A 27,133-nucleotide genomic window follows, 5' to 3' on the forward strand; every position below is an offset into this window, starting at 1 on the left:
GTGACATGGTACCAAAGTGTGTACATATTAAGGCTCGTGACCGTACTACCAATTTGTCTCATAATCTTATGATTGCCAAAAAACAATCTTCTATCGTGTGGGTTGTGAGGTGAATTACCAACCTCACCAACCCTGGTGTCAGGGTTATTATTGAGCCGCCAAAAGCCCCTGACATGGCTCATGTAACGTCTACTTACTTACATCGGTAAGTAGTAACCGGGACCAACGACTTAACGTGCCTTCCGAAGCGCGGATCATCTTACTTTTTTGTTTTTTCCCAAAAACAATATTAGATGGCGTTGTACAGTTTTAATATGGAAATTACCTATTATCTCATTGATCCGGTTCATAATTAATTCAAAAATAGAATGTGAATGCCAGAAGCATATATAACAATAATTGTTGCTTGATATTTGGATCAGATTATGTATAGAATTGACAACATTTCAAATTTTTAAGCCGTGGTTTTTTTGTGCTATTTCGAAAGTACTTGTTTAAATAGAAGACACGTATTTTTTCTTTTCAAGATTTTTCCATTAGAAGTTACAAAAAATATTTTTTGAAAATTGGATTCTGCCATTGATAGAATGAAGGCAGTATACTGTAATGTACCTTTGCATGCGTATTTAAAACAAGTCGCAAACAAAGTGTCATGTTATGTATGACATTTACTTTTTTTATAATTTTTATGTAAAGGTCTGAACTTATTATGCCTTCCTCTTCTGACCTCGTGGATTTTTCAATATATTTCTATTATTACTGAATTAAAAAATCTGAAAAAATGTGTTTTGTGTAAATCATAGAAATATCTCGAAATGGTTTTCGATTTAAGGCACCTTAGTAAAAATGAAATGTTGTCAATTGCGGGTAGCGCAGGACCGATCGTCGTGGAGATCCTTGGGGGAGGCCTGTGCCCAGCAGTGGGCGTCATACGGCTGATGATGATGATGTATAGAATTATCTTGCCACCTATATTGCTTCTTTTGATAAGAATAATAATGGGTGGAAGGTGTAATTGTTTGTGCGTGGGTGTAATAACCAAAGATAAAATGTGATAAATATAATGATAAAAGTTGCATGTCTGTTATCCATGAAAACAGCGCCATCTATACTGTTTTTGAGGAACCCAGCCTGAAAAGTCCCTCATTGTAAAGGTAAGGCCTAAACAGATCTATTTTTTCCGAAAATGGTGACTAGAAATCAGCCTATCGCCCATAACAAATTTCTTATCATGTTGCCACAATCTTTATGTCGGATTTTACGACATTCCCGGGAAAACGAACACATAGTGTAGTGTATTCGCTCTTAGCTACGAATAAATAATATTTATGTAAATGGCAGAAGCATATAAAAAAATAATATTTATTCGTAGGCTCTTAGTCAATTACGAAATAAGCTCCATCTAATGGTGAAAATAGTAACTATTACACTGCGGCATTGCATCTCGTAGTTTTCCTACTTGTCAACAGATGGCGGTAGTACTTACTATTTGCTACTGAACAATAGATGGCGCTTAAAGTCTAAAATAAACTATTTTTTTTTAGCGTACGTACGTGACGTTTTAAGTACGTGACTTCTATAGGGGTGAACACAGCCACAAATAATTTTAAAACAATTTGCATCACACGAGTCCCCTAGTACTACTTATTTCTATTATTTCATTTTATTATTCAATACTAGTTTTATAAAATATGTAAAGTTTATGTGTCTAATTGAGGGACTTTCGAGTCTACGTGGCTCAAAAACATGTTTTTTTTTTGTGTTGTTTTTTAATTATTTTCCATTCCATACTTGATATCAACTCATAATCATGGCCTGAATCACCCTCAAAGTTTTCGTTGCAATGTCACTAACATCCTGTATATACGAAACTTAAAACAATTACAAATGTGACAGGAGAAGTACACTCGGCGGCCTTATTGCTAAATAGCAATTTCTTCCTAGCAACCTAATTAATAATAATAATAATAAAAAAATATATATTAATTATTGTCTTCTGACCATTGGTAAAGTCGTGAATTTGCCCACGCTAATAAGAATTAGAATTTATAGGCATAATTTGTGTCTGTGTTTATGTAGCTTGGAGTTTGAGTATGCTCCATACCCCCTCAGATTGATAAAGGGAAGGCCTTTGCCTAGCTGTGGGACGTATATAGGCTACTTTATGTTATGTAATGTATGTAATCGACAATCACAACATTATTATTGATTGCCAGCTTTGAATAGACCGCGAATCCCACACTATGTTTATACCCTTTTATTTTACGGCAAAATTCCCGCTAAACGGATAACAGTTTAAAATAAAATCTGCATGGACAAACCGGTTCCATTTTAATTCTCTTTATAACAAAAATCCACCGTGACACATTTGAATAAAATTAAAAACCGAAGCATAAAATTAGCCATAATTTCGTATTACGATTGGTAATAAATATAACGATAAAATGTAATTATGACAAAACAGGATCTCCATGACTAAAGGAAAGGGCGAATCGAATTCAACAAAAGATGGCGGCACGTGCGCGCTCCCGCCAAAATATGTGTCAACTGTCAAACGCACGCGTTCATAAATCGCATTGCTTTTTAATTTTTGTCATTTATTTTTGGACTACTTACTGATTTTATTAGCAGTGCCAGCTCGGTTAATACGATAAAAGTTAAGATGGTTGGCAATAAGGCCGCCTATTGTACTAATTCTATTTCTCTTTTGTTTTGTATTTTGTTTTTTCCTGTTTGTGCAATAAAGTATTTGTTATGTTATGTTATGGTTTTTGTTGTTGTTTAGGCGCTAAATTATAATCACATCATCACTAATTTAAGATTCAAGCTACAAAAAAAATACTACCAAATTATAATAAGAATAATATTATACAACAATGGTTTAGGCAAATCCCTAGTGGTTAGAGCGTTAGGCTCACGATCTGGAGGTCTGGGTTCGATTCTCGATTTGCGCATATAAAAGTAAGTGCGCAATGCAAACAAATGTCAAATAGCAATATTGCTTTTTAGAATGAATTGCTTCGATGTGGCCATTTTAACCCCCCTGGTCTTCTCATACACGTCCTTCTTCCAACACCATTTAACTCGTTAAACCATCTCCCATACCGTCCCCAGCATTCAAATCGCCGTATTTATACAATTACTAAGATTTGACACGCCAGAGGGTGCGGCTGTCATAACAATGTATTTTAATAACGGCCTCTGTGGTCCAGTGGTTGAGCGTTGTGCTCAAGATCCGGAGGTCTCGGGTTCTAATCCAGGTGGGGACAAATAACAAAAATCACTTTGTGATCCCTGGTTTGACTTAGGACATCACTGATCACCTGATTGTCCGAAAGTAAGATGATCCGTGCTTCGGAAGGCACGTTAAGCCGTTGGTCCCGGTTATTACTTACTGATGTAAGTAGGTAGTCGTTACATGTGTCATGTCAGGGGCCTATGGCGGCTCAGTAATAACCCTGACACCAGGGTTGATGGGGTTGGTAATCCACCACACAACCCGCACGATAGAAGAAGATACGACTAATGAGGGTCTTACCAGGCTACGTTCCTCAAAAACAATATAGATGGCGCTGTACAGATTTTCCTTTGTTTATCCTTCTGAAAGAATATAATAGAAATTGTTTATTATAAAAGGACGCCACACACAGAAACAAAAAAAAACCATAATTTAAAAAAAATCACATAACAATTACAAAAACAAATGTGAATGAGAACAGACAGACATATGCATCTTTTATCTTTGCTTTTGGGTATAAATAATGACCCTTTTAATTTCACTCAGCGCAATTACATCTTCCACCCATTATTGTTCTGATCAAAATAAAGAGAAGCAATATAGGTAGCAACATAATTCTATACATAATGTGACGCAAATATCAAGTTTTGCGTCACATTATGTATAGAATTTATTTAAACTTAACTTTTTTTTATTTAATAACTTTTTTTTAACTTTTTTTTGGATTATACTGTTTGACAGTTTCTTTGTTTATTGGAATGTGACGTCACGGAGCAAAATACCATGTAACCAACCGTTTTCGCGCGAAATTTGAAATTAATGATGAAAAATTCGTTTTTATTCTATTAAATAAAGCTTTTTCGGGAAAATAAAATATATTAAGAGGTATGAAAAAAGCGTCTGTAATTTTTAAAAAAATTGACAAGTAGCCAATTGCCATTAACCGGATATAAATCCTGGAAACAACGTGATATCAATTACTTATCTATGATCCAGACTTTTGGCGGGAACGGGAACGGGACAATTGCTTTCTTCATTGAATAATCTAAATAATTAATACGAAGTGGTGTTTCGTGGTTAATGATCGCATTGAGTTAGTCGGAAAACATTCGCGACAGTGTTATTGTATCGGAATATTCAATAAACAAAATGTATCTATCTATTTTCGTTTTGTGCCAACAAGCCGCTTTATAACTCTAAAGTTTATGCGGACTTTTGAGGTAATTCGTTTGGGGTTCGGAGTAGGAGTCTGCTCCGAGTGTGGGAGCTTAGGTTTTATCATTCATCGTCATCACCTTTCATCATTTCATTAATCATCAAGAAAAAAATGTAGGACATGGCTGTATGGGCATAGTTCCTTTTGCCTTACCCTTCGGGAAAAACCAAAACAAAAAAAATATCTATGATCCAAACATGAATTCAAATTCAAACTCATAAAGTCGAATTCAGTGGTTCCTGAAAAACATATAACTGAAGTATTTCATAATATTCGCAAAAATAAAAACGATTACACACTCGCTATTACGTAAAACAATTCTTATAAATAACAAAAACCGTATAAGTACTTAATAAAACATTTAAGAAACTCTCAGATTGATGATCGAGTCAGGGCCAACGGGGAGATATAATAAATTCATATCACCATAACTCCATTGCCTTATTCGGCTTCAAATACAAAAGAAATAAAAATATCTTACTACCTTTTCATTTATGATCTTGCCTTCACATCCATTCAAGGAAAAAACAACCCTAATTTTGCTGCCAAAAAACTGGGAACGGTATTCGAACGCTCCCGAAACTTACGCCATTTTGAAATTTGTATATCAGCCAATAACGTAAAAGGGCGGGGCTAATTTCAAAACTGGAACGTTTATTTCTTCACGTGAGCGTTTCTTTTTCTTGCCAGTGTTCAGTCTTGCTTGGGACAGGGGTGAATATGGTTTGTTTTTCAGAAATAGTGATGTTCCAAATCGGTTAAATGACCGGTTATTTATAGCGTAAACGGAAACTTATTGGAATAGAAACTAGTTTAGAAATTCCAAAGTTTGATCAGATTGATTAGATAAACATTTGAAATTAGAACAATTTAATATAAGTAAGTATTAATTCATCGCGTTCTTGGTTATTTTAGCGTACATCTCCGAAGTTAGAAAGTTAGTTAACAAACTAAATTGTATTGGTATTTAGATAAATGACATTTATGTTTCTCTTCACAAAATATAGATAGATAGATAAAATCTTTATTTAGGTTTAAGACTGTACTAACTTTTTAATATTAAAATTTGAGCATAATTATTTGAATTGTCGTATCGACCCAATATCGTAACTTTATGCTTGTATTTAGCAAACAGGACAGAAAACAGTCAGACATACGGCTCATTGGTGTTGAGAGTGTTATAATTTTGCCCATACAAAGTGTGTTTTTTATTTTGCTGTGTACCTTGATGATATTTTGATTGGATGTTCCGTGCATTCTGAAGTATAAATGCGTACTAAATATGGCTAAGTATAGCGCTGTTGAGTTTGAACGTGAGAATTATCTATTTTCTCATTTCTTGGGTACTTGATTGTTCAAAAATAATTGTTGCTTGATATTTGGATCACATTATGTATAGAATTATGTTGCTAGGTATTTATCAGGTACCTATTTATTATTTTTTGTAATTTAACCATGTCTTAGTGAGACTCTGATCCTGCAGTCAAATTGCTTACGCAATTTTGCAGGATATTTCATTTATACCAGTGTTACTTAAGGCTTAATTATAATAAATAATAAAGGTACTTACCTATATTGCTCCCTTTTATTTTGATCAGAATAGTAAATTTTGATCAGAGTACTAAATTACTCAATTGTATACCAATATTTTGTTTATTTATTTATACAAAGAAAACAGATAGTACAGGCAAGCTTATCTCTAAACAAAGAGATTTCTTCCAGCTGACCTACGTGACAAGAGAGACTTTCAACGTATAATATTATATATATATATACATACATACGCGTACAAATTACTAATAATAATTAATTATTAATTATTAATTAATTATTTAATTTGCGTTTGTTTCTATTTTTTAAAGAACATCTAGGGCCCAGGTTTTTCTTGCAGCTTCTTTTCCCCGGCTATACAGGTTGTGAGAAGCTGCAGTAGTTTTAGGCGGATGAGACGTTCGTTATGTAAAATTGACGATTCAAAGTGTAACTATGTTACCTATTGAATAAAGATATTTTTGAATTTGAATTTGAATTTGAGTAATGGATGGAAGATGTAATTGTGCCTGGCCGTAATAACAAGGGTCATCATTTATACCCAAAAACAAAGATAAAAGATGCATATGTCTGTTATCCATGAAATTAGAAGGTTAAACGAAGGAAATATCTTAACAGCGCCATCTATATTGTTCTTGAGTATTGAACCTCATTGTTAAAACAAGAGACAGAGGGACAGAAAACATCTACTTATTCATAAATATGTTTATCAAAATGGACGTCAAATCCAGTGGACTACCTATCCATCCAAAGTATGTAGGTATAACAATGTACTTAATAAGTAAGTAAGTATAGAATATTATTACCTTACCTACCTACTGAACAGTTAAAGAGCAAATGTGCAGTCACTGAACCCAGCGAATTATTTATAAACAGTGGTGAAAACCACAACCCTAAGATTACCTGGCAGAAATTGCTATTTAGCAATAAGGCCGCCTATTGTACTTATGTTTTTATTCGTATGTTTATGTCCTTTGTATATGTCGTAGTGCAATAAAGTATTATTGATTGATTGAAATTATGAACCATTAGTTGTCATAATTATAAAATTTATGTTCTTGTAGGTTTTTTGGTCTATTACAAAAACGACATGTCTTAAGTGCAACCAGTTAATTTATTACTTTGCAAGAAACTAATTGGACCTTTGCACCTTATCGTACCTATTTACTGGTGCTAATTCCTGCAGACGCCATCTAATTTTATTTTAAGTTATACCTGTCATTTACTTATCCGTTTCGTTTGGTTGCTTTTTCATACAAATTCCATTAGTAATTTCTTGTTTTGACGTTTAGTAAAAAGTAACTGATTTGACTAGTTGGAAACTACTCATCCAATAAGATGAAAATTTGAGAACGAAAATTCTCAAAACAGCATGGCGATAAACTCACTCCGAATTCTATACTCACTTAAATTCAAACCCTTAAGTATAAACGAGAATCCACACAACGAAATAGACAATCGAAAAATGCACAAATACCCTCTTTTACTTTATCACGTTACGAACAGACTTATAAAATAACAACCCACAAAAGATCCTATTTCGTTCGACCGAACTCAATCGACCAATCGAAACAAAAAGACGATTACTGGCACTTACACCCTTTTCACGAGGCACCTTCGAATAAACACACACATTCAATAGTACATATTATCTCAATACTGCACCAATTGTTTTATTTCATTGCGAGAAGCAAACCAACTTTTATGCCGCTACAATAAGCGTCAAAAGTGCTGCAAAACTGATTTTGTAAGAGAATAAAGTGACTAGTACTATTAGACCTCTCGAATGAAGGAAGATTTCGTTAGGTTGAAGGAGGAGTGTTCGCGGTGAAAGGAGAGGGGCAGGTCTTAAAGTTTTGGTCGTGTTCACACAAAAGCGCGGGTAAAAAGCCACCCCGTGCGTTCAGGAACGCCCCTTCAAGACCCACCCTAAACTCAGTCGCAACAGCGCTTCTATGCGGGATACTTGTGTTAATGCTCCACCGATATGACCCGCGTTTCCGAACGAACGAATTCTAATTTTATAAATTTATTTTTTTAATTTAATTTATTTTTAGTGACGTGCCTCTTTAGACAATAACCGGTTTTAGAACTTTTAAAAACGGTATTTGAGTTCGTATTTGTTTTTACATTTTTTTTCCGGTAATGAATGTATGATGTACCCAACGGAAAATCTCAAACATGGACCATTGAAGTTGAATCCGTTCGTAAAAAGTTTGGATCACAACATTATGTTGAAAACTATTCAAAATTTGTGTTATAACAAGCCGAATGCTCTTACCATGACGTCTCCGTTTCTAGTAGACAACATTTTGCAGCAGCAGAAGAATGTTAACTTCCACAATCAGTATTTGAACCAACAAATCGAGAACTACATGCAGCGACAAACCTACGAGCGGTCAAGAGAAAACTCCCCAGAGATGGACGATTCAAAAATGGCTGACATCGAAGACGATAATCGAACTGAAGCAGGGGAAGCGAAGTTAGAAAACGACGAAGATTCGAAGAGCCGAGACGAAGACGAGACATTCAACGTCAAAAATGAGGTCTACTACAACGATTATTATCGTAACGAGAACACTACAGCTGAGAAAGAAGTCCTGAACATCCCCAATTTGAGCCGCCGTTGCTCTGCATGCGGTGCGTTTGACTGTCCACCGTTTGCTTGCAAGAAATCCGGCATTCGAAGACTTGAAGAGCTAGAAAAGAGGTTCAACCTGAACTACCAGGAGAATTCAGGAGATGAAGGGGACATTGGCAAGGAGAAAGCGTTCACTGAAGACATGGTGCGGAGTTGTGAGGACTATAGTAGCGAGCAGAAGAAACCGCTGCTGAAATTTAGTGTTAGTGCAATACTTGGCGACAGGGAAGACAGCTCGAAGAACAGCAATGTCAATGGTAAGTTGACCACTATAATTTTTTTTTGTGAGTTATTGTGCCGCAGATGGCATTAACTACTTGGCCGGACAAATGGGGAGCGCTGAAGGCTCTCACTCGGTACAACGTTTTAGACAACAGGCCTGAGGGTGCCCAGTTGGGCGCGAACTTCGGCTCAGAGCGTCGTCTGAAAGGAAAACTATTTGAAAGAATTAATCGACCCTAGTGGGTCGATAGCGATAAGCGCTGACGAAAGTCAGGACCGCCTGTGTAGTATCACATAATATCTTAATAAAACATGCAGAAAAATTGTAATTGGTTGTGCTCAAATGTGCTAAGACGATGGATATAAAATTTATTAAGATATTTGATACAACATACTTACTTATAGCGACTTGAACCCCGTCACCGGATTTACACCAATGAGTTATTTATCTCAAGTGCAGTTTTCACTAACACAGTTGGCTCGACCGTCATAGACGGCGATACGGCTCACCAAAATCGTTTTACGCAAAAATCCTCGAGATACCCGTGGTTTCTTCGCGATGAAAATCTGCACATTGATCTGAGCCTGCCAGCCATTGTCCAATAATTAGTTTAATAAGCTTCTTAACGTTTTTACGATCTGCTCCGCACCATCCTTATCCCCTGGTAGTTGCGGCTTCAGAATACATCCTTCTTAGGGACGGTACTGAAAAGTATCGGCGTCTGAAGGACGTAATATACGATCCTGACGACGCGATTACTCTAGCCATAGAGGCGGCCGATCAGCTCGCGACAACAAACGCTTCAGGATCCCGATACCCCGCCGGCGTGGTCAACGAAATCACAAATTCAGCGCTTGTTGTCAGCGCAGTCGAATGATTCTTTTAAATATTATCCTCTCAGACGACGCCCTGAGGTTCGCGCCCAACTGCGCACCCAAGGGATGTTGTCTTAAATTTTGTACCGTGTGAGAGTCCTCAGCGCCATTCGTCCGCTAAGTACTTAATAAAAAAAATGAAAGTTATAAATTTTACTAACTTAGATATAATATTCTGTTGCTTAGATAAATATTTCATTTTTTTTTATTTCTTAATGCCATTATTATTGTCACGTTAAAAAGTAACCGGGGTGTCGTTGTGTGAAACCGCATATAAAATAGCCCGCCTCGCTGCCCGTTCGTCCTGCTTTTCCGGCAAATGTATGCCGACGGTGGAATACCATTGTATTTAAGTCTATAAATTATGTAATACAAACTGGATTTAAAAAAAAATAAAAGAAAGGAAAACATGAAACAGTAGGACTAGGGCCCTGTGCTGGGAGGTTTTCTGGCCACGTCTTTCCCTCAACGTTACAGATTCCGATGTGGTAGTAGTTTTACAGCTAGTTACATAACATGTAATTTTTTTTTTTGACGTTCAAAAAGCGCTGACTATGTAAGCCAATTTTGAAAAATAAATATTTTTGAATTTTTTTGAACGGTATCGTAAGATATTAATATAAACACATGTTCTTCTTCTATTGTGTGGGCTGTGAGGTGGAATACCAACCTCATCAACCCTGGTGTCAGGGTTACTATTGAGCCGCCAAACGCCGCTGACATGGCTCATAATTATAACGACGACGTACTTACATAAGTAAATAGTAACCGAGACCGACGGCTAACGTGCCTGACAGAAGAAATTTTATTTTATTTTTATTTATTTATTTGGCTCACAAAACAGGTTGGGATTACAACACTAAAAATAGGTACAAAAAAGAATGTTTTGAACTAGATCCCAGCCCAAGACATGTGTGCTCAGCGTAGCCAAATGTTACGAAGCTTGCCAATGCCAAATGTTACGAAAATTAGCTATTTATTAATTCATTTTCTTCAAAAAACTATTAACACGCATAAATTCATGTCCGTACGAATAGTACCTAACGAGGTGGAAAGAAGCTGTTGAACCTATTTAGACTTTAGTATTTTGAGCGACGGAAAATTCCTTGAATGCTATCAATAACTTTTTTAAATCAACGTTTCCATAATCATTACATCAACGCCTTATAGTGAAAACCACAAAGGTTCACGGCTATAACCCAATTAGGGTAGTCAGAGGCACCTACAACCATCGCAAGATGAACTAAGCACCCACACCTCACCGAGTTTTCTGTTAGACCTACGTGATAGGTGAGTCGTATCGCCATGATGACACAGCCCATCATTCTGAGTTATCGAGTGAAAATTTCCATCGCAAAAGTGTATAATTTAAACACATAAAAAATATCATCATCATCAGCCGTATGACGCCCACTGCTGGGCATAGGCCTCCCCCAAGGATCTCCACGACGATCGGTCCTGCGCTGCCCGCATATCAACTCAGAATCATGGTCTGAATCATCCCTCAAAGTTTTCGTTACGATGTCACTAACACGTGTGTGGATATTAATATAACGTATTTTATCCTTTAGTATTTATTATTGAGAAACTATTGTCATATCTACATGTAATGTCATATTTAATTATAATAATACGTCTGATATAAATGGGTATATGTATGAATGTATTTATATTTATATATTTCTATTTTATTTTTTATTTATTTATTTTACTTTTATTTGTTTTTTTTATTTATAGTATTTATTATTTTATACTAGATGTTGCACTGTCCCGCACCAAATTGTAATAATGTTTCCTATCCACTGGTTGCCTGGAAGAAATTGCTGCTTAGCAATAAGGCCGCCAGATTGTACTGTATCTATCTTCATCTGTGTGAATCTGTTCTGTATGTTGTGTGCAATAAAGTATATTTGATTTGATTTGATTTGATCTGTATAGTCACTGAGGTCATGTGGTCATCGGCTTGCTTCTCAAAAATATAGCGACGGATTTCACTTGACGAGCTGAATCATCCCTCTCAGTATTCGTTACGATGTCACTATCACCCTGGATTGAACGACCTCCGTGGTCCAGTGGTTGAGCGTTGGGCTCACGATCCGGAAGTCCTGGATTCGATTCCCGGTGGGGACATATCACAAAAATTACTTTGTGGTCCCTAATTTGGTTAGGACATTACAGGCTGATCACCTGATTATCCGAAAGTAAGATGATCCGTGCTTCGGAAGGCACGTTAAGCCGTTGGTCCCGGTTACTACTTACTGATGTAAGTAAGTAGTCGTTACATGAGCCATGTCAGGGGCCTTTAGTGGCTCAATAGTAACCCTGACACCAGGGTTGATGAGGTTGGTACTTTACCTCACAACCCACACGATAGAAGATCACCCTGGATAATAAAACTTTAAATACAATAAGAGTTAAGTACATTGTGAATTAGACTACTTTACTAAGACTACGCAATAGAATAAAAAGTGAAAGCCCCAAGGCACAGGATAATTTATCTGACATTCGCTTCCTGAAAATATAATTATAAGTACTTAAAAAAAAAGAAGGGAGTCTCAAGCGGAGAAGTTTGTATATTGTATATCTGTGTTTTTTTTTATATAGGGTGTTAGTGACATAGTAACGAATACTCAGGGGCATGATTCAGACCACGATTATTCCGAGTTAATATCAAGTGGAATTTTCCATCGCAAAAGTATAGAATTGCATTTAAGATGTTAATTTAATAACATATTTATTATTGAATTGAAAATAATTTAAAAAAACCTAAAAAAAAAAACATGAATTTTGCGACGGAAAATTCCACTTGATATCAACTCAGAATCATGGTCTGAATCATCCCTTAAAGTTTTCGTTACGATGTGCGGTCACTAACACCCTGTATAGTCACTGAGGTCTTGTGGTCATCGGCTTGCTTCTCGAAAACCCAACGCCGGTTCGATTCCCAGTACCGGACTTGCACCAATGAGTTATTAATTTATCTAAAATGCAGTTTTCACTAAAACAGTTGTCTCGACCATTATAGACGGCGATACGGCTCACCTATCACGTTGGTCTAACAGAAAGCTCGGTGAGGTGTGGGTACTTAGTTCATCTTGCGATGGATGTACCTCTGACTACCCCATGAGGGATATAGTTGTGAGTTTATGTTATTTTATAATAAGATTACATTCACAACTCAACGAGCTTCTGTTAGACCAACGTGATAGGTGAGCCGTATCGCCGTCTATAATGGTCGAGACTACTGTGGTAGTGAAAACTGCACTAACACTTCAGGGCCCCGATACCGACCCCGCCGGCGTGGTCGACGATTTCCCTCATTCAGCGCTTATCGCTATCGACCCACTAGGGTCGATTAATTCTTTCAAATATTTTTCCTCTCAGACGACGCCCTGAGCCGAGGTTCGCGCCCAACTGGGCACCCTCAGGCCTGTTGTCTTAAACGTTGTACCGGGTGAGAGCCTTCGGCGCTCCTCATTTGTCCGGCCAAGTAGTTAATGCCATCTGCGGCAAATCTACAATAAGTCACGTAAAAAAAAAAGAAAACTGCACTTAGATAAATTAATAACTCGTTGATTTAAGTCCGTAACCGGGTTTCGAACCGGCGCTCGGCATTTGAGAAGCAAGCATTTGAACTACAGGACCACAGTGGCTATCTTATCTACTTAACGAGATAAACACTCTAACAGAAATGATTTCATATATAATAATATAATATAAACTGCCTACATACGTCCCACTGCTGGGCACAGGCCTCCCCTCAATCAACCGGAGGGGGTATGGAGCATACTCCACCACGCTGCTCCACTGCAGGTTGGTAGAGGTGTTTTTACGGCTAATAGCCGGGACCAACGGCTTAACGTGCCCTCCGAAGCACGGAATCATCTTAATTTTTCGGACAATCAGGTGATTCAAGCCTGAAAAGTCCTTACCAAACAAAGGACAGTCTCACAGTGATTTCGACAATGTCACCATCGGGAATCGAACCCGGACCTCCAGATCGTGAGCCTAACGCTCTAACCACTAGACCATGGAGGATTTCATAACGTTGTTTTATTTATCCCCGCCTAATTGCTATCCCGATATCAAATAACAGAGGCATACAGCAAAAAATATATTAATAGTAAGCCAACATCAATAATAAAGTAACTTGCGCCAACGAAAATGCTAAGAAAAGGACATATTAATTTCGCTCTCGGACGCCCAGCTATCCCTCCCTTTCTCGCGAAAGCATTTCCCGATGTTGCCGTCTCTTTCGCTCCCCCAGGCTTAAGTGTCTTAGCAGATGTTGCCTCTTTTATTGAAAAACTCGGCAGCCATACTGCGACTCTCAGTAAATTAAGATGTAGCGTTCTGGAGAATCGTTATAGCCAATAACGTTATTAATAGCGCGTTAAACGGTTAACGGTTTTTTTCTGTTATATTAATTTTGGACATCACTATTTCGACAGCTTTTTTGTTTTCTAGTACATAAAATACGCTAGTTTCCAACTAGTCAAAGACGTAATATACGATCCCGACGACCCTATTACTCTAGCCATAGAGGCAGCCAATCAGCTCGCGACACCAAACACTTCAGGACCCCGATACCGACCCCGCCGGCGTGGTCGACGATTTCCCTCATTCAGCGCTTATCGCTATCGACCCACAATTCTTTCAAATATTTTTCCTCTCAGACGACGCCCTGAGCCGAGTTTCGCGCCCAACTGGGCACCCTCAGGCCTGTTGTAAGTAGTTAATGACATATATTCCATCCATTCTACAATAAGTCACGTAAAAAAAACTATCATAGAGTCAGCTTACCTAACCTGAAGGTTTGACAGCTTCGGTGATTAATTACAGAAGCGATTGTCAATAAATATAACCTTTTAAATCAAATGGAGAATGAGCACTATTTTTCTATTTATTTATTTATAAACAAAATTAAGTACATATACACTTTAATACTGTGACGACCGGTTGCCATACAACCATAAAGTTAAAAGTTACGTTGTTTAAATTCGCCTTATAAGCAGGCAAAGATTTGAGGACCATACAGCCTTGACTAAAGTCATTTTTATTTTTTTTTTATTTTTTATTTTATTTTATTCATAAGATATCCAACAGCAGTTTTACAGGTAAAGTTAGAGTATCTAAATTACATAGTGTGTCTTAGCCAATAACAGGATATCATAGATTGCGTTAACTGTTGAACCGAAATTAACAGAAAACAATAACAAAACTTAAATGAACAATACGCTAGTGCACAAACGAGTTACATACAATGGTTTAAAAAGTTAAGAATAATATATTTAAATTACAATTATTTTAACTACAGCATTAGAGTAATAAGCGAGTGAATTGCAAGACATAAATCAATCTGAAACAACGAGCAGTAATACAGCTTCGCGGTAATGAGATGAATACGTGAAAATAGTAATGAAACGAAAGTTTACGGCGGCATGCATTGTTTGTTATTTTTCGATAGTTTGTCTAGTACATGTTTCTGTACTTGTCATCATCATCAAGTAATTTAATGTTCGAAGTTCACGATCAAAATAGGCCTAAGCCTTCAGTTTTCAATATCCAATAAGAAGTTGAGCCGTATTTATCTAGCCTAACCTAACATACATAACAAAAAATAGTCTAAGTATATACGTCTCACAGGGCATCTGTATAAAACGAGGTGTGCCCAAACCTGACAATTCAAATCGAAAGACAAAAGGAACAAAGTTACTTACATAACAACAGATCTAAAATTCACAACACGCCCTAAGGAACACGCTAACCCGCGCCAAAACCTGGCAAAAATCGACATTGCGAGTTATAAAATTATGCATTTCGTACCCAAAGCCCGATTTTCTCGATATTAACATGTCATACCGTCATATTGTGATCGTATATCTGAACGACTCTACGGTTCCCGCCAACCGAATTGATTTTGGATAGTGATGTGATGCGGCTGTTATAAAGTATTTGGTTGGGTGACATTTTGTACTTACTTACTTCTTCTATCGTGTGCTCGTGCCAGGGTTACTATTGAGCCGCCAAAGGCCCCTGACATGGCTCATGTAACTACTACTTACTTACATCAGTAAGTAGTAACCGGGACCAACGGCTTAACGTGCCTTCCGAAGCACGGATCATCTTACCTTTTGGACAACCAGGTGATCAGCCTGTAATGTTCTAAACAAACTAGGGATCAGAAAGTGATTTTTGTGATATGTCCCCACCGGGATTCGAACCCGGGACCTCCAGATCGTGAGCCCAACGCTCAACCACTGGACCACGGAGGCCGTTACTTACTTGCTACTTACACACAAAAACATACGCCCGTAATCCCTAATGGCTAGGCAGAGCCTCACATACATAACGAATTTAAGAGCCACGCTCTTGTCGGTGTAGCATTCTCCATTCTTGTCTATCAAAGACCAATTCCTTCACTTCCTTATAAGACACGACGTTCGCCTTTTCTTTAATCTTTTCCATGTACCTACTTAACCTTTTCTTTGTATTCCTCTTCCTTTCTTTCCTTTTAGGTTCCTTTCTATGATATTTTTAATAAATACGCCGTGTCTTATTAAGTGTCCAATCATCTTGCCTCTTCTGTCCTCAACAACTCTCAATATTTGGCAAATACATTATTATCATATATATTATTTGGCCTCAAATACTTAGGAACAACTTGTAGCCACTGTGGACAGGAACTAAGTACTTACTACTTCCATTGGTGCTTTTAGTCACAGCTATTGTGGACCATTTTATAACTACCACCGAACTACCACGGAACTGCCACGAAATCACTTTATTTTCGAAAAATCAGGTGATTTCAGCCAGTAATTTCCTGACTAGACCAGAAATCAAATCCGGGAATCGAATCCAGGACTGTGAGACCAACGCCAACTACTAGACCACGAAGGCCGTTATTATAATTCCTTAGTCGACTTTACAACATTAATTTCTGAACGTATACTATATTTTTTCTTTACTCCAGTACCCAGCAAAGAAATAGCAGTAGCAGTCACGAAAAATACTATCTCTAACGTACCTAGTACCACTATCACATCACTATCGTAATCGATGTCATTCCTCCACAGTTTTCTCGACCTTATTTCCATCAAATAACGCGCAAAGACCAAAGAGGTTCGACTATAAAAAGTTTATATTACCTCGATTTTTTTCACGCGCGTAAAAATGGACTTGGGAATTCGTGAATTTATTCCCGGAAAGTTCTTTTTGTTGGAAATGAGTAGAATAAACGAAATGGGATATTTAAAGGGTAAGTATTTTATAAGCAGGTGGGATTTATTACTATGTTATGCTGATTTGAAGGTTATGGATGTTCACTCTCTGGTAGTTGCGCTTCCGAATACATAAAAGAATCGGCGTCCGAAGAGCGTAATATACGATCCCGACGACCCGATTACTCTAGCCATAGAGGCGGCCAATCAGCTCGCGACATCAAACACTTCAGAACCCCGATACCGACCCGCCGGCGTTGTCGACGATTTCCTTCATTCAGCGCTTATCGCCATCGACCCATTAGAATTATTCTAGGATTAATCACTAGGATTAATTCTTGCAAATATTCTTCCTCTCAGACGACGCCCTAAGCTGAGGTTCGCGTGCCACGCATGTTAGGGAAAAAACAAACTTAACGATTTCGACAAAATTCATTGAATCGATCGATAATTTTATCACGGTGCGCGTGTTATCCCTGCTGGTTTAATTAATATTTTGACAGAACGACATGACTTATTTGGATTAAAATATTAGCACTAATCGACTAAACGACATAATTATATCAGAAATCAGATTTATTTATTCACCGTAATTATCATGGATAAACTTTTTGTAGGTCAATGTAACATTTTTGAATTTACGTCATTTCGCAAGGTGTTATGGCTGAGAAGAAGAAATGACTAGAAACTGCAACAGCAACACATTATTTAAATCAATGAGGGTACTTTACAAGTTATTTAATAACTAGAGGAACACATTCAATACCAGACATTTTTATCATTTAGGTAATGATTAATCTTATGATAAACTTTTTTACATAAAGTAAGCTTCAGCTTTAAATTATATCGTTTATTTTATCATGGGTCTGCATGACAACCGCGCCGCGAATTATATTGAGCGCTTCGACCAATAAACGATACGAATGCTGTCTACGTAGATGGACGTCAAACGGCTATTGGTCGAAGGCCTCGATATAATACGCACCGCGCGCGGCGTGGTTACCGTGCAGAGCTTACTGTTTTGTTTAAAAAGGTTACACAAATTCCCGCCTTCGGAACGCTACCGCCTCTATGTGTATAGAGCTTAATGTGGAACCAATTACGGTTTGTGTAAACGCAGTGAAACCGTATTATTGTCGTTGCGGTTGTCGGGTGTGTGTGACATTATTATGTTTTCCGGCACTGAAATTTCAGAACAAGTTCTGAAACTAGCGTATATTCAAGGGTTTGCTTGTAATCAGGGACATTCCAGGCTATATTCCAAATTTTCTCATTACTCGGATAAGTACAATAATCTTCTATCGTGTGGGTTGTGAGGTGGAGTACCAACCTCATCAACCCTGGTGGCTATCGACCCACTAGGGTCAATTCTTTTAAATATTTTTCCTCTCAGACGACGCCCTGAGCCGAGGTTCGCGCTAAACTGGGCACCCTCAGGCCTGTTATCTTAAATGTTGTACCCGGTGAGAGCCTTCAGCGCTCCCCATTTGTCCGGTCATGTAGTTAATAATAACCCTACTTAGTTTCCAACTAGTCAAATTAGTTTCTTTTTACTATAAGTACGTCAAAACACGAAATCACTATGTGCTATTTGTATGAAAAACGTGACAAAATGTCGCCCTTAATTACATTTTTCTTTATTAAAATTAATTTATAAATTTATTTAATTTTTAATTCATAAAGTTAAATAGAAAAAACATTTTTTGTCACCTTTAGATCTGTCTTTATTTATTATAAGTACTTAAATTATCTTTGACCTAGGAAACCACCCAATTGGCGCCCAACGTGGGTCATCTTTTTATTCGAGATTTGGATGAGTTCGTGAGTCATTTTGGGCGCTTTAGCTCACGACCTCAATAATCCAAAATTGCTACGTAAAAGTACCCAATATTCTCAGAATATCAAATTCAAAATCCGAAGAGAACGCGTTAACTCGCGACCGCACGCCATTGGGCCGTTTAAATTCCGAACGCGTCTGCGGTCGTGTTAACCGTCGCCTATTTGAAATTGGAACAGGTGTAGTGTATGTTCTAGTGTATTAACTACTTACATGTGTAATAGTTGGGTTATGTTACGTGGAATAAACGATTCTGATTGGCTGCTCGGCGTTTTTGATTGGATAATGCGTTTTAAAGCCATGTTACAAAGAATTTAAAAAACTTATAGACGATACGCAAAACATAATAATGAAAAATACATGCATAAGACCACGCCTATTTCCTTTTGGGTAAGCAGAGACTACGGAATTCCACTTACTTATCGTGACACGTCAATTAAGCATCTTCCACTCTCATCAAAGAAAAAAAAATCAGTGATGGTATAATGGCTCTTAATTTCATTTTAAGCTATACCCGTCATTTTTTTATCCACCGAAAAGGAAAGAGACGGATGATTGACAGCTGGTGATTTTAAAATGAATGAATAACCCGGGCGAATAAAATACGCACCTCGCTGGTATGCAACCCGTTTGACGTGTGCCGTGTGACCCAGTATTAAGTTTGTCAACTTAATTTTGTCGGGTCATTGGCCAATACGGCCAACGGCCTCCGTGGTCCAGTGGTTGAGCGTTGTACTCACGATCCGGAGGTCCCGGGTTCGAATCCCAGTGGGGACAAATTACAAAAATCTTATGTGATCCCTAGTTTGGTTAGGACATTACAGGCTGATCACCTGATTGTCGAAAAAGTAAGATGATCCGTGCTTCGGAAGCCACATTAAGCCGTTGGTCCCGGTTATTACTTACTGATGTAAGTTCGTAGTGGTTACATGAGACATGTCGGAGGCCTATGGCGGGTCAATAACAACCCTGGCACCAGGGTTAATGGGGTTGGTAATCTACCTCACAACCCAGACGATAGAAGAAGAAGACTATAAAAAAACGATGCACTTAATTACTTACTTTACATTTTCCTCTTCTTAGAAAACAAATAATTTTGACTTGTTATTTACTTTGTTTACTACACTACAGTCGCAATATTTTCAACAAAAACTCAATATTTCTGTCATCAAAAACCATAGACTTTATTAAGGGAAAATAAAACGGTTAACCTGTGAAAGCAATAACGTTATAACGCTATAATTAACCGTTATTCGGGGACAATTGCGCGCCGGCTGTCGCGGCGATTTCCCGCCAATTTTTGCGCGGGAAAGTGTGAAAATAATTGATTTGGAGGGGACGTTCGGTTTATTGAAAATTACTTTCCGTTGTGCTATTAATTTGGTTTTTTAATAGACTTTTTGTTATTTTTTATACGTAGATACTTGATGGCGGATTGATAATTAATTGTACTTACTTTTTTATTATAAAATACGCTTGCGTTTGACCACGTCTTTAAGCAATAAATAAAAAAATATACTACCATTAGAACAATTAGTGATTATTTAAAAAAAAAAAAACATTTTACAATAGCTATGCGCGCTAAATTATTTATATTTATTTTTGGCCTGGTTACCTTTAGGCTAGTAAGAATTATATCTGTCAGTGCGTAAGCTAGTGTGATGTTCATTAGTATCGTGACGTGTCAGTCGATATTAAGTCGATCGATTCTTTTCTGTGTAACACTAGATACGTTTTATTTAGTAACTGTTTCCTTATTTTGATAAACTAAATTATATTTGAACAGTGTGATTTTTTTTTTCAAAAAATGAAAGTAGAGAAGCAGATATGATGGTGGGTGTAAGTGGTAGAGTAACGACATCGGTGGTCCAGTAGTTGAGCGTTGGGCTCACGATCCGGAGGCCCCGGGTTCGAATCCCAGTGGGGACACATCACAAAAATCACTTTGTGATCCCTAGTTTGGTTAGGACATCACAGGCTGATCACCTGATTGTCCGAAAGTGATTCGTGCTTCGGAAGGCGTTAAGCCGTTGGTCCCGGTTACTACTCACTGATGTAAGAAAGTAGTCGTTACATGACCCATGTTAGGGCTTTTGGCGGCTCAATAGTAACTCTGACACCAGGGTTGACGAGGTTGGTAAACCACCTCAACCCACACGATAGAAGATAGTCTCTGCTTACCCCGGTGGTAAATAAGCATGAGTTGATGTATGTATGTGTTAAAAGGTAATTGCAATTGTAAATCTTGTCAAAAAAGAACGCAGCACAAGCAATGTACAACGCCCATCATCATCATCATCAGCCCATTAACGTCCCCACTGCTGGGGCACGGGCCTTCTCTATGGATGGATAGGGAGATCGGGCCTTAAACCACCACGCGGGCCCAGTGCGGATTGGTGGTTATTAACGACTGCTAATGCAGCCGGGACCAATGGCTTAACGTGCCTTCCGAAGCACGGAAGAGCTCGAGATGAAAACTTTTTTTTGTGGTCACCCATCCTATGATTGGCCTTTGCGAATGTTGCTTAACTTCAACAATCGCAAACCGAGCGCGTTTACCGCTGCGCCACCGAGCTCCTCAACGCCCAATCGCACAGAATAACACTCAATTCATCTTCCTATTATTACTAGAATTAATCGCTTGGCTTTAAAAAAAGATTTACCTTTGTGTTGGGATCAAAACTATCTTTTTAAATGTTGTAGTTTGGGATTAGTGTTGTTTGGATTCGTATTATTGTTAAGTTTATTGCTGTCTATTGTTGGTGGCTGCGAGCTAGTGATGGGATATATTACCAATGGATACAAAAATATATTCGAAATTTGTATAAGCATGTTCATAGTTACCTTCGTTTAACCTTCTAATTTCACAGATAACAGAGATATTCATCTTTTATCTTTGTTTTTGGGTATAAATGATGACCCTTGTTATTACACGCATTATTAATAGTTGCATAGATATTTTAAACGATTCCAATTATATTCCTTTTATAACATAACATAACATAACAAATACTTTATTGCACAAACAGGAAAAAAACAAAAAAAACAAAACAAAAGAGAAATAGAATTAGTACAAAAAAAAATATAAAAAATATATAATGATATTTAAAATTATATGTATATTTAAAAAAAATATATCGTAAAAAAAATATTATATCCTTGTATTTTTGATTTTGTTCAAAATTGTTTCAAATTGTCTTACGTTCACATCACTATTCAAAATGGTGTAACTCGGTTATATTTTTTTTGCGTCGAATGTTTTCTCAAGTGTTCGTTTCTTATAAAATTTTTCGATATGGATAACAACAGTTTAATTGGGTGTGAAATATTATAACTATTGGTAATTTTAAGTTATATTATAAATTGTCGCCTTCAAAAAAAAAATCAAATATATTTATTTTTCAAAATTGCCTTACATAGTCAGCGCTTTTTGAACGTCAAAAATTAAATTAAATATTATGTAACTTAACTAGCTGTAAAACTACCACCACATCGGAATCTTACGCAGAGGGAAAGACGTGGCCAGAAAACCTAGCAAGCACAGGGCCCTTGTTTCATGTTTTCCTTTCCTTCAAGAGGAAACCGTGTTAGCGCCTGATTGAACCCACACACCCGAATGTGAATTTTATTCACAAAACCTCACTATAGACAAGTTAGTTTCAATCCAGGTTAAAAAAGGCCTCAATTTTTACGTAATCGAGGTTTATATTTTATATCTATGGCAACTCGGCCGTAAAAAAAAACTCTCTTCTCTCTGCGACACTAATTGTATACGTGTGCTCTTTCGCAATAAATTAATTCAAGTGGATTCGCTGTATTTTTATTGTGAAGAAACGATAGAAAGAAGCACATCAGAATATAATTTATCACATAGGCGCTTAAGGCGACGATCTAGAAATACTCGCAATCAAGTGCTGTTTTTTTTAATAGGACTTCCCTACCTGTTCACAAATGCATTATATTTTAATTATTTTTTCCAAGCTGAAAATTCAACTAAAAACCATCAATTCACCTTCAAAAGCAGAAAATAACCTCAAAACGCGTCAAAATCTCATTAATTTTGCCACCTATCATATCACCCCTGAATTAATACTGAAAATTTATACTAATTATAAAATGGTGCCGTCGCTTAGCCCTCCAACTTTTCCACGGTTACGCCTCCCCTAGAGGGCCTCCTTATCCCTCCCCTGAGGGATGACTTAAGAGGTTCCCGATTATATTATCCCATTGGGAATCGCTTGGTTGTTTAACTAAGCTCTTGAGCCCTTGTAATCGCCAATGGTTTTGATTTTACTCGAGGCAAAGAATATCACTACGTATAGAACGGTAACGGATCGAAGCAAATGGAATTCTATAGTCTCTGCTTACCCCGGTGGGAAATAGGCGTGAGTTTATGTATGTATGTATGTACAGAACGGTAAGTCTCCGCTCCGCATCAATTAGTATCGGATGCCGAGCTATATTTAATACATCTTGCGGGTTTTACTTCCTTTTTTATATTCTTCTTCTATCGTGTGGGTTGTGAGGTGAATCACCAACCCCATCCCCTCGGGAGGCGAAGCGAGGATTTTATTTTACTTTTCTTCTTCTTATCGTGTGGGTTGTGAGGTAGAATACCAACACAGATTTTATTTTTATTACAAATTATTAATTAATTTTCCGCGCGAGCCGTGGTAGACCATTTGGTAGAACGCTTGTCTCTCACTTTGACGCAGGAATCCAGCACAGGCCTAAACCAATGATTGTCGAATTTGTTTTCGAATTCATGTTTGGATAAATGCTCACGTGCTCAGCGGTGACGGAAAACAACGTGAGGAAACCTACATTCCCGAGAAATGCATTGGGCTGGTTTTCCCTTCGCGGGTTGGAAGGTTAGACAGGCAGTCGCTTCTGCAGAAAACTGGGTCTGTAAAATGTTCACGTTAGGTAAGCGGACCCTGTGAAAAACGGGATAATGATGAGTGGATCACAGTTTATGCCCCCAGAATCACCTCAACACAAGCGTACCTCCATAATAGCCTTTATAACAACACTCTGTTTCCAATACCCGTATCTTAGTTTAAATTAATACGGGAGTCAAAAACAACCAGGGTTGATTAATGGCCTAACAAAGGCCATACAATATATTAGAGGCGGCGTGGTTTTGACAGGAGCGGGGCAAGAAATCGCGGAGCGTCGGCCACGGCTCGAGTCTTGGGAGATTGGCGATGAATTGGGTATTTTAAGGAACAAATGAAATATCTACTTTTGGATATACAGAAACAGGTAAACTCATAGGATGTTGTATAAGCGGCCAGAATTTTAAATTTTAATATTACAAGTTGCAAACTTAAACTACTTATGCATTTTTTATAATACAAACTGATATAATATATATGAATATACACACACACATATTTATGAATATACACACACACATATTCATATATATACAGGGTGGCCCAGAAGTTCACGTTCATAATGAAAAATTGGATAGAGGGGCTCATTAGCTATTAGAAACACCCCCATGTATGTTCAGCGATTATTTACGGTTTAGGAGATATGACCCATTTTGTACTTTTTTCTAGATTTTCTACCTTACTTCAAAAATAATCATTTTGTCGCTATAATAATTCTTTAATAATTCTTATAATACTTAATTATTTTATTTTACTTTATAACTATGCGTGATGTGTACCGCTAGGTGAAAAAAGAAAAACAGTCAAATATAAGATAAAAAAATATATTGGAAGTCAAAGTGAGAATTCGACCAAAAATGTTAAACTTGTTAATACTTCGCCGAAGAATAATAAACACATGAGATTGTGATGGACCTTGAAAGTATTTCTAATAACTGCTCCATTTAATAGGCTTTTAGAAACATCCAAAAAAGCACCCCGGCTTTCTTTGTAAGTATGTTTTTTGTGTCTGTTTTATTGTGTGCAAATAAATATATAAATAAAATAAAATCCTCGCTTCGTCTCCCAACTTGGACCACGGCAAAACGATTGAGATCGCACCCTTATTGTATTTATAATGGTGTACGCGACGAAGGCAACGCTCGGCGATTACCGTGAGGCTCACAAAGTCGACTAAGTGATTATAAACTGCTATTTCGATGCTTTAATTGGGCTTAGATCGTCTTACACTTAATGAGGGCTGATACTACGATGTTATCTGATATTAGGCTGACAAATAATAATAATAATAAACGTTTATTGCAATCAGATCACAGTGCATAAAAATAGTATGTATCACCAAATTCTACTTTTTCAAGCATACACAATGAAAGAACGGACGGTACAAGTTACATTACGTTAACTTCTGTCTGCATAATAAATAACAATTAATGAAATACCTTAAGCCCATAAGCCCATATTCATAAAATATTTAAACTAAAATAAAAAAACACCAAAATCACATCAAAAAATCTAAATCTAAATACTTACTAAATTCTATAACGAAATTTTGTTTTTTTAAAGAGTGTCTACAGCCCTGTGCCTAGGTTTTTCTTGCAGCTTCTTTTCCCCGGCTATACAGGTTGTGAGAAGCTGCAGTAGTTTTAGGCGGATGAGACGTTCGTTATGTAAAATTGACGATTCCTAAAAGGAACTGTTTTATGTGAAATATAGGGCTAAACATATAATATAAAAACTGCATACTCAGTTCGATATATTCTCGTCAATGCAATAGGTATCCGAGACCGTCAAGTTTCATTACGATTAAAAAACATCTGTTCGTGTTTGGGATTCGGTTCTTATCTACATCTCTGTATAATTTTAATACAATTCATTGTTTTAGCGTATAAAATATGTTTTTTTTTTAAATGTCACTAAAAGTTGGTGACGCTACCGAGTGGTGCCTGTCCCACTAACCTAAATATTTATTTTGTATATTTTTTTACCTACCTAGTAAAATAATAATTACTAACATAGTTTTAAGGGCATTGTTACTAACACTCTATGGACTTAAGTTGTCTGAAAATATATTTTTTTTATTTATTTATTTTTATTTAAAAAGCATTACCTGATCCACCCCGTAATAGAACCCGTATATGCTGAGACTCGTACCACTTGTACTTTCTGAGATTTACTGATAATTGTGTCAGCGATCTTTTGCTTAAATTGAAGAAAAATATGAAATGACCACCTTAATGCTTTTTTGACGTGCCTTATTGTGTCTTCCCCAGAATATCGACAGCCGATGGTGACCAGTCCCTGGCCGATCGCCAAGCCGATCGCCAGCCGCCCCATGCCGACCCATCAGCATCTACAGCACTTGCTGGCTCACTGTCACCATCCTTACTTAGCTGGTGAGTCTACATCAGGGGGGTAAAAAAAGAGCCCCACACGGAAGCAATTCATCTAAATATAATTTGATATTTGCGCATATAAAAGTAAGTGCGCTATGTCAAGAAATATCAAATTAGCAATATTGCTTTTTAAAAAGATGAATTGCTTCACTGTAACCTTTTTAGACTCGCTGAATTGCTTCCAAATTTAAAAATCACTAAATAAAAATATTTTTATAAAAAAAAACAAAACATATAAGTTTCGAAAAAACGACAAAACGCATTTTTTACCGAATATTAATAAACTAATATCTCGACCGAAAGGCCAATAAAAATCGCGAACAAATAAAACAGAATACAATAAAAATTGCCCCCAAAATGCCATAACACCATTCACACAATGCTAATACGAAAATACGAATACCTTGAATAGTCGATCACACAAAAGGTCAATATTGGCAGAACTAACAATGATCTTAGAAATTGCAAAAAAGTGGGATATGTGCTTTTGGCTGCCACCGTCGTTTCTTTAAGTGCATTTTATAATATTTTCGAATTGAATTATTTTTGTATAATTTTGAGTTTTAATCGGATTATTTTGCGGAAGTGGTTTCTTTATCATCTTTAAAAGTAAAATAGTACACCCCTGAGGAGCTCCCTAAGGAGCTTGAGGAGCTCGGTGGCGCAGCGGTAAACGCGCTTGGTGTGCGATTGTTGAAGCTGTTAAGCAACTTTCGCAAAGGCCGGTCATAGGATGGGTGATCACAAAAAAAAGTTTCCATCTCGAGCTCCTCCGTGCTTCGGAAAGCACGTTAAGCCGTTGGTCCCGGCTGCATTAGCAGTCGTTAATAACCACCAATATCCGCACTGGGCCCGCGTGGTGGTTTAAGGCCCGATGTCCCTATCCATCCACAGGGAAGGCCCGTGCCCCAGCAGTGGGGACGTTAATGGGCTGGTGATGATGATGATGATGAGCACACCCCAGACGGACACTCCATATAAATGTGCCGCATTTATATATTTATTTAGGAGAAGGATTTGGCGGAGAGAAGAGAGGAATGG

At 37.3% G+C, this 27,133-nt stretch overlaps 2 protein-coding genes and 1 long non-coding RNA gene across 8 annotated transcripts in view; 2 read left to right on the forward strand and 1 right to left on the reverse strand.

The window, feature by feature from the left end:
• Nucleotides 1-27,133, reverse strand: part of LOC126379251 (uncharacterized protein C1orf198 homolog) — a 272,783-nt gene that overhangs the window by 169,938 nt on the left and 75,712 nt on the right. The window contains exon 4 of one of the 6 annotated variants that reach the window (XM_050027946.1): nt 11,243-11,271. The exons of the other annotated variants lie outside the window; for them this stretch is intronic. The gene's annotated coding sequence lies outside the window, so the exon portion shown is untranslated. Of the gene's footprint in view, nt 1-11,242; nt 11,272-27,133 lie in introns of those variants that run through there. 6 annotated transcript variants of the gene reach the window in all.
• LOC126379311 (uncharacterized) overlaps nt 1-27,133 on the forward strand; it is a 178,610-nt gene that overhangs the window by 79,217 nt on the left and 72,260 nt on the right. The gene's annotated exons all lie outside the window — the stretch shown is intronic.
• LOC126379217 (uncharacterized) overlaps nt 8,162-27,133 on the forward strand; it is a 40,382-nt gene continuing 21,410 nt past the window's right edge. Inside the window, exons 1-2 of the mRNA XM_050027908.1 lie at nt 8,162-8,903; nt 25,970-26,092. Of these exons, the coding sequence (XP_049883865.1) occupies nt 8,162-8,903; nt 25,970-26,092 (865 nt within the window). The remainder of the gene's footprint in view (nt 8,904-25,969; nt 26,093-27,133) is intronic.

This window comes from Pectinophora gossypiella, chromosome 28, assembly GCF_024362695.1.
Source record: "Pectinophora gossypiella chromosome 28, ilPecGoss1.1, whole genome shotgun sequence".
NCBI classification, from domain to species: domain Eukaryota; kingdom Metazoa; phylum Arthropoda; class Insecta; order Lepidoptera; family Gelechiidae; genus Pectinophora; species Pectinophora gossypiella.